Source organism: Zootoca vivipara, chromosome 2, assembly GCF_963506605.1.
Source record: "Zootoca vivipara chromosome 2, rZooViv1.1, whole genome shotgun sequence".
NCBI classification, from domain to species: domain Eukaryota; kingdom Metazoa; phylum Chordata; class Lepidosauria; order Squamata; family Lacertidae; genus Zootoca; species Zootoca vivipara.
Genome location: NC_083277.1, coordinates 98,645,798 through 98,654,879, shown reverse-complemented (window position 1 = coordinate 98,654,879; position 9,082 = coordinate 98,645,798). Strand labels below are relative to the sequence as shown.

The 9,082-nt window shown below is 45.3% G+C and overlaps 1 protein-coding gene across 2 annotated transcripts in view; it reads left to right on the top strand.

The window, feature by feature from the left end:
* The first annotated feature begins 3,686 nt into the window (after positions 1-3,686).
* The window catches only part of DNAI2 (dynein axonemal intermediate chain 2), a 31,467-nt gene continuing 26,071 nt past the window's right edge, over positions 3,687-9,082 (top strand). The window contains exons 1-4 of one of the 2 annotated variants that reach the window (XM_060271951.1): positions 3,687-3,728; positions 5,851-6,041; positions 7,909-8,070; positions 8,223-8,344. In XM_060271951.1, coding sequence (XP_060127934.1) covers positions 5,859-6,041; positions 7,909-8,070; positions 8,223-8,344 — 467 coding nt within the window. In that variant the 5' untranslated portion in view covers positions 3,687-3,728; positions 5,851-5,858. Of the gene's footprint in view, positions 3,729-4,042; positions 4,139-5,850; positions 6,042-7,908; positions 8,071-8,222; positions 8,345-9,082 lie in introns of those variants that run through there. The other variant, XM_035107951.2, reaches the window with a different exon arrangement.

Here is a 9,082-nt window from a genome sequence, read left to right as displayed (position 1 = left end):
GCCAGTCCTATGCAGAGTAGACCCACTGAAGTTAATGGAGCTGAATAGTTTAGGTTTCAATGAGTCAACTTTTGAGTAGGATGAGCATTGGATACAACCCTATGGTGCTCGTGCTTTTTTAAAAGCTTGCTTAAATTGACAATTTATTTTGAAGAAAAAGCAGCTCCATGGCCCCCATAGGAAACATACTACTGTATATTTATGGATTGCGGCTGAGCACCAGTTTCCTGCTGAAAATCTGCCTCCTGATATCTCCTGAGGTGGTGTTTAGTGCAAAACATGTTTTGGAGCAAAAGGAGCAATTTTTGGCATGACATCCCATTCTGGGCCAGGAACAGGTTTATTGAGGCGCCACATCTGCTCTCTTCACAATAAATATGGCCATCCAAGGAATGTTGGAGGGCATCATAGATTTGCAGAGTTGGAAGGAACCTAAGGATCATCTAGTCCAGCCCCCTGCGATGTAGGAATCTCAACTAAGCATCCATGGCAGATGGACACCCAACCACTGCTTTAAAAACTCCAATGAAGGAGAGTCCACAACCTCCTAAGGGAATCAGTTCCACTATCGAACTGCTCTTACTGTCAGAAAGTTCTTCCTGATGTTTAGTCAGAATCTCCTTTCTTGTAACTTGAAATCATTAGTATGAATCCTACCCTTCCCCCCCCCCCCTCCAAAGCAGGAGAAAACAAACTTGCTCCATCTTCCATGTTACGGTCCTTTAGATATTTGAAGATGGCTATTGTGTCTCCTCTCAGTCTCCTTTTTTCCAGGTTAAACTTACTCAGCTCCCTCAACTGTTCCTCATAAGGCTTGGCTTCCAGACCCTTGATCCTCCTGGTTGCCTTCTTCTGCGCATGTTCCAGCTTGTCAATATCTTTCTTAAATTGTGGTACCCAGAGCTGGACACAGTATTCCAGGTGTGGTCTGACCAAGGCAGAATAGAGTGGTACTATTACTTCCCTTGATTTGGACACTCTACAGTGGTACCTCTAGTTACGAACTTAATTCGTTCCGGAGGTCCGTTCTTAACTAGAGGCGTGCTTTCGCTAATGGGGCCTCTTGCTGCCGCCGCGCCGCTGCCAGCACACGATTTCCATTCTCACCCTGGGGCAAAGTTCTCAGCTCGAGGTAACTTCCAGGTTAGCGGAGTTTGTGCATAGAATTCATTCCATGTTTTGGGCAGAACTAGTACTGATCTGCACATGGCATTGTAAAATGTTTTTGTTTGTTTGAATGGTCTTTAGTCTATCTTTAGTCCAGTTATTAGCCCAGTAAATTCCCTTTTATATTTATTAGCCAGTTTGTGGTGGTTTGTTTTGGTTTATTACTAGATTATTACCACCACTTTGATACTTTTGATACATTGTCAGCGGAGTTTGTAACCTGAGGCGTTTGTAACTCGAGGTACCACTGTACTTCTGTTGATGAAACCTAGTATAGCATTAACATTTTTTGCTGCTGCATCACACTGTTGACTCACATTAAGCCTGTGGCCTACTAAGACCCTCAGATCCTTTTATTCACATGTACTATTGGTAAGCCATTTTATATTTATGCAGCTGGTTATTCCTGCCTAACACTTAAGGTTCTAATCCAGGCATCCCCAAACTGCGGCCCTCCAGATGTTTTGGACTACAATTCCCATCTTCCCCGACCACTGGTCCTGTTAGCTAGGGATCATGGGAGTTGTAGGCCAAAACACCTGGAGGGCTGCAGTTTGGGGATGCCTGTATCTAACCCATATCTCTGAATATGGAAAGTTGTTCCTTTTTTAGTTGTCTTTTCCCCCTTCGGTGACTCACCCTTATTTTCTGAATAGCTTTCAGAAGCAGTGGCACACTTTCACAAGGAGCCTTTATTATGCGTTCTGTTCTCCCAGGGTGCTTGCAGCGGTGTCTGGAAATAGGCCACTTGTAGATAACTATTTTGATACTGAGTGACACTGCTTATGATTGTTGGCAGCAGTGCACAGCTGTTGGGTCATTCAACGCTGTAATAAATCATTAAGGTAATACAAAAAAAAACCAGCCTTTTTTGTCTGATTTTCTATTTTTGAAAGCATGTCCTCATGCGCTTGTGTGAAGCAGCTGGGTTAAGATGAGAGCTGTTCCCTTGTGAGGCCTGCTCTTAAAAGCTGTTCTCTTCAATCAAAATGCTCTTCTTTCACAAAGAGAAGGGTTTTGTTTTGTGTGGAGCTTTTCCCCAGCTCTCCAGAAGATCTTTGAATTTCTGGCTAGTGAGGCTGTTAGAAAAAGCATTGGCACTTATTACATGGATGGTAATACAATGAGAGATTCTGGCAGCTCATTGAAAACCCTGCATATAATAAAACATAATTGCAGTCCTAACCATATCTATGAAGAAGCAAGTCATTGAATTATTTGAGAGACAAATGTGCTTCAAATATACTTTATGGTGTGTACACATTTGTTCCAGTGTAATTGGACAGCAACTTGCATTTAAAGGATTTACAATATGCATTTCTTACACTCCAGTGAAGGGGGGAGGGAGCTTGGAGTGGTATCCAGGAAGAATCTATGATGAGGCAAACCCAGAATCAGAAGGCAATGCAGTTAAATTACCGAATATCTACCACAAGATGTGGTAAAAGTCACCAATTCAGATGGCCCTGAAACAGGGTTACAGAAACCAGTTGGAGAACATTTTGGTTCCTCAACACAGCCTACTGCTGACCTGATGGTTGCTGTTTTCCAGAAAGGGAATTTGAAAGGAAGGCTCCCACAGGCTTTGGGATTAGCTGTGTTTATTTTGTCTTTAATTGAGACAATGGTTTTCTGTCCCGCACAGCTGTTAATTAACATTGCAAAGCTCAGGTGTTTCTTTTACTGCTTTCTGAAGCTTAACTGGAATTGCACCTTTCCCCCCCTTTCATTGTCATTTGGCCCTCTGAATTTCTTTGTGTGCAACACACACACACACACCAGCAAGCTCACTTAATCATTATAGCATCTGATGAAGTGGGGTGGACTCTAGTTCACGAAAGTTCACGCTGCAATCAAGCCAACAGATTTGAACTGGCTTGGAAATCATCGGCTATATTATAGAGTTGGAAGGGACTCTGACAGGATCATCTACAGTCCAATCCCCTGCAATGTAGGACTATGCAGCTGTTCCATACGGGGATCAAACCTGCTACCTTGTTACCTTGCCGTTATCAGCACCACGTCTAACCAACTGAGCTATCTAGCCTAAATCCTCCCTATAATCCTGAAGTGGGGCTCTAGGTGATATGGCTTTATGCACTCTGCACATGCCCAGAGGCACACTTTCTACACCCTGTGGTCTTCCCTCAACTGAACTCAACTGAACTCAACCCCGCACCACACCCCCTCCACGCTGGCTCATATACAGTATTAAACCCTGGAAGGCGACAACCGCATCCTACACGAACCTCATCCTACACAACCGCATCCTACACAACCGCATCCTACACGAATCCTACCTCCTTCCCCTTTAAACGGGAGACGCCATATTCGCGGGCGGGGGGGGGACGACTTCTGGGCTTCCCTCTTTAGTTCCCCCTCTGAGCATCCGCACATGGTCTCTCTCCACCTTCGCCCTTTAATTGGCAAAGCGAATTCCTCTCCGCGGTTTTCTCCTTTAGCTCCGCCCCGCCCGGGGTGCAACACTCCCAAGCGGTTGCTAGGAGACGGATAAACGCTACTCCAATCGGCGGGATCCGCTTGGCGGAGAGAAGAGCTGGGTAAGGAGGAGGCGCGGGGAAACGAGGGCGGGGGCCGGGGGGGAATCCAGGGGTGCTTTTTATTATCTCGGCGTATGGAACACGCACGCTCTCCCTCCAGCGGCGCACTTCCCACCCTCCCACCGTGGAATGGTACAGACCACCCCTCCCCGGCCCGGCTCCTTCCTCGGGCTCGAGGCCGCCGGTGGAAGCTCCCATTGGTTAGCGGCACGTCCTGTTTCCCGGCCCCGGATGCGAGAGATGCTGACTATGGTTAGCATGGTCAGGGAAAGGGCCGCCGGGGAATCTGCACATGCTCAGAGGCGCTCTTGTCCTCTTTTTTATTTTTATTTTCTATCTCTCTCTCCGGATGCCCTGGGGGGTTGAGTCCTTCTGACACTGGAAGGAAACGCACCCAGAAGTCAGCCCAGGTGAGCCCGGGGTTGCCCACCTCTGGGCAAAATACGGGACAGGTCAGGCAAAATAAAGGGCAGGTGGTGGTTGTTGCGGGGGAGGGGGCTAAACATTACTTTGCCTGGCGCAGGAGTGACTTCAAAGCAATCTATTACAATGATCAAATGGAAGCTATCTGTCCCTGCAAACATTCCAGCAACAATATCGAAAGGAAACCTTCCTCACCTGCTGAATTTCTGTTTGCAAGAAGGATGATGAATGTAGAGAACCAGCCAAAAAAGGAAAGAGAAAGAGGGGTAAGGAAGAGATAGCAACAAATTCTGCTTCTCTTCCTCACAGAGCTTTGCCTACAACTCCAACAGGGTTCGCGTAACCCCTCCACCCCTCCAACGATTCCTTTATGAATCCCTGTTTACACACACAGACAAAAGCACCTTTCGATTTTAATACCAGCGTCCCTGCTACCTGTGGGTTTCCAAGTTGAGGGTGGGCAAGCTGTTTCTTGGACTCCAACCCCCATCAGCACTAGCTGTGTGGCTGATAATCGTCAATGATGGGATTTGTAGTGCAGCAGCATCAAAAGGGCCAGAGGTTCATCTCCCATTTAGATGTTTGATGCAGATAATACAGGGACAGCCAGCACGGTGCCCAAAGCTGAGGTGGTTGGACAACTCTTCTTCTTTGGACTACAAAGCCCATCATGCCAGATCATTGGCCATGCTGGCTGGGGCAGATGGGAGTTGCAGTCTGATGATACCTGGAGGGCATTACCTTGAGGTAATGCATTATGCCTAAAAGCTATGATAGCTAGCTAAGTTGGTGACCCTCTGACATTTGCTGCCTGAAGCAAATTGCTGCTTGATGACCCGCCTTCCCAAAAGACCTTCTTTTCCAGGATGCTGCCTTCAACTGCTTCCCTTCATTATTGGGGAGCTTTACTCCTTTTCAACTGATTTCCTTCTCTATTGTTTGACTAGTAAATAAGACCTACATTGTCAAGTATATGAGATAGTTAAGGTTGTTTTGGTTATTGCTGCTTTGCCTGTTTTCTTTCATATTGGACTCTGTCAGGCTTAATAATTATTTCATTCTTCTTCTTATTATTATTATTATTAAGATTTCTAGACCACCATCAAAAGATCTGAGGGCAGTTCACAATATAAAAATAATAATAATTTAAGGCTTGCACAGATGCTTTAAAAAAAATCCATAATTTCCCACTTCTAAATATGTAAAGTTACAACATGGAGCCGACATGGGAATATTGCATCACTCTTCATCGGTGATGTCATAGTCTCTAACCAATTAGTGCCCTGTGGCACTCATGTAAACGCAGTCCCCATGAAAATTGCAAGGTTAATTGATTCCCTAGCTAGTTTCCCAGTGACAAAATATTGTGGTTTGTATTTTGGAACGAGGTAATATCCCCATAATAGAAGTCCTAACTTGAAAAATTATGTCTGGAGTGCTGTGACAATTTCACTTCCATAGCCTTACAAAAATTCAATATAAGGTGATCAGTTCGGCTCTGCTGTATTGATCTCCCCTTGTTATCTGCCCTTTAGTTAGTTAGAGTCTACTACTCCAGACTTTTCAAGATCCTTAAGGCAAGCTTGCACCAGACTCGTGTTTCCCCAGTAAGGGTCAGGTGTGAATTATGCACTAAAATAGCAACAGTTAAAAAGTGGTGCTGAAGGAATAATAGGATCTTTTTCTCTCCCTTTTGCAGTGAGCACCATGGAGATCGTCTACGTTTATTTGAAGACGCGCAGCGAGTTCGGTCGACAATGCACCTTTTCCGACCGGATGGCAGAGGTCAATGTGGACATTCAGCCAGATCCACTGCAAGCTACAAATTTTATTGAAAGAGACCCCATTGATACTGGAGTACAGTGTGCCAGTGTTATGTCAGAGCATGAGGTAGAGTGTCTGATCTTGAAATACTACTTTCTACTTTTCTGCCTGGCTGATTATGCAGGATTTCCAAACTGCATATAATTCAGCTGGACAAGAAGAAGAGAGTTCTGTTTACAGAACCTTGGCATTAGAAAAAGAACATAAATAAGGGATCCAATAAGGGATACATTCTGAAATCTTCATCCAGTGCAATGTGGCTTTGTGGTGGCTATTGTTTTGGTGGCACTGCGGTCTAAACTACTGAGCCTCTTGGGCTTGCTGGTCAGAAGGTCGGTGGTTTGAATCCACACTATGGGGTGAGCTCCCGTTGCTCTGTCCCAGCTTCTGCCAATTTAGCAGTTCTAAAGCATGCCAGTGCAAGTAGTTAAATAGGTACCACTGCGGCAGAAAGGTAAATGGCATTTCCATGTGCTCTGGCGTCTGTCACGGTGTTCGGTTGCACCAGAAGCGGTTTAGTCATGCTTGCCACATGACTAATGCCGGCTCCCTCAGCTGGAAGCAAGATGAGTGCCGCAACCCCATAGTGACTGGACTTAACCATCCAGGCATCCTTTACCTTTACCTTTACCTACCTGTTTTGGTGGCTGTTTTTAAAACAAAGTGCTTTTAGTTTTTGTTTTCCAAATTGAAGCTGGAAAACCCAAGCGCTTTAAATAGAACCAAATCCACGAGTTTCCTTAATGAATGGCAACTTCTGGATTTTGCTACATAGCCATGCAGGTTGGAAATGCTGCTTCTTTTCCTCCATCCTTAGCTGAGCTTCCTGTGATTGCGATGAAGACCAAGGTTTTGTATGACATGATTGCAGATATGCAGATTTTCTTGACATCCACTATATGAAAATGTAAGGCTGTCTATAGAGGTATAAGAATGATGCATAGCCTGGGCTCAAATTGGACATTGCAGGGGGGGCATGGCTTTTACCAAAATCAACAACCTTTCCCTGCAGTACAAAATGCTTGTAGCAACACCCTATGTCGTGAGTTTCCCCTTTCCTACAAGCAGTTAGCCTGTGAAGTTACATAGGGACAGGGAACATTGCATCACATACTTAGTATTTGTAGGCATTACAGATGGTGAAAGCATGGGGCTGTTGCTTTTGTTAGAAAGGCACGTATCCTGTGTAAGGGTAGGGGAAGAGCTCTCCACCTGGTGAGCTTTTGCCTGCCTGCCAATTCAGCTGCAGAAGGCACAGAAGCCATGAAATGGCAAACAAAATCAACGAGTCTGGTGTGTTTTGAGTGTTGATGGGTTGTTGTTGTTTGGCAAAATATACAGTCCACTCCTGCTTCATGCCTAGGACTGTGGGAGCTAAAATAATGTAGCAGAACACGTACTTGGCATATGAACACAGGCCCCAGGCTCCATCCTTGCCATTTCCAGTTAAAGGATCTCAGGGAGCAGGAGAAATATGAATTATCTTTGCTTGGGGCCCTGTACAACTGCTGCCAGTCCGAGTAGAAAATGCTGAGTTAGTGACCCAGTAGGCCGCCAGTATAAGGAAGTGTCATTTATGCAGGAGGCATCTTTGTACAGCATGGAATTTCTGTGCACAGTTCTGTATATGGGAAGGAAATAAACAACTGCTTCTCATGTGCAAACCAGCCTACAGTTATCAGAAGTTTTGGATGGACTCTGTAATGTGGATTAACGTCATCCGTGTTATTACATGCTTGGCAATTGGTTGTGTTCTTTGTGTTATCCCTTTACATTCAACCCAATTGGTCGCCAAAATGTTCTCCTCTATGGCCTCTTCCATTTCTTACGTATGACCCTTGAGAATCACGGTCTTGTATCTGAGGCCTCGGCTGCTGCTGCTATTTAAAAAGAAAGGGGGACTGAAAGCAGCTGTGGTTTTGCTTTACATCAGGTCAACACAGAAAGGTTTGAAATGGAAACTCGGGGCATCAACCATGTGGAAGGCGGCTGGCCTAAAGATGTCAACCCCTTGGAAATGGAGCAGACCATTCGTTTCCGCAAGAAAGTTGAGAAGGATGAGAACTACATCAACATCATCACTCAGCTGGGCAGTGTAAGTCCCTTTGGCCTCACCCTTTCAGCTCATCAGCCTATGTTGAAGCTTCGCAACCTGCTTTCCTTATTCCTTTTTCTTTGTTTTCTGCATAACCTCCCCAGGTTTGTTCTGTGGCCATCCACTGATTGATTCCATTACTTCTTTTGTAGCAAATGGATCACTGCATCAAGCAGAACAATGCCATCAATATCTATGAGGAGTACTTTGAGGAAGAGGAGTTGGCGGGAGTTACGGATGAGCCTCCATCAGCAAAAACTATCAATGTCTTCAGGTAGCTCTTGAGCAGCCATAAACTTCTGTCCTCTCTTCTAATCCAGCTTGAGATGCATCTTTGGTTTTGCTGTAAGGACTGAAATATTGCTGATGCTGCTGTCCTACAAGGTGTATTGATTGTTATTAACCCTAAATTATTTGGGCAGTCTGTATTTGAAGAATCTATTATTTCCCTATCTGTCTGCAAGATGCTCCCAGCTGCCATTCACTGATGATCCCTGAAACCAGGCATTGTCTATGACAGTGATGGCGAACCTATGACACGCGTGTCAGACATGACACGCAGAGCCCTCACTGCTGGCACGCGCCCCATCGACCCATTCACGCTGTTGTTGTTGTCCCCCCCCCCCATTTGTTCTCCCGCTCTTCCTCACGCTACAGCTTGTCTCCGCTGTTAAAACCCGGATCCTTTTTTTTTTTGTTGTTGTTGTTGCTGCTGGTAGCCAGAGATTGGTTTTTTAACCCTTTCTGTGCTGTTTTTTCTGGCACTTTGGCAGACGATGATTGGGTGTAACAGCGTTCATTTTTTAACCCGTTCTGTGCTGGGTTTTCTTTTCTTTTTTAAACATAATTTATTGATTTTACAAATTACAAAAGATGGTACATACATATACACCTTTTCCACCTTCTTCCCACCCCCCTCCATGGGTCCTCCCCTGCCACAGAAGTATCCCACGCAGGTGAACAGTCAGAAGTGGTCCATTTTATGATTGGGTTTCTGTCCTCCTCCCCCTCC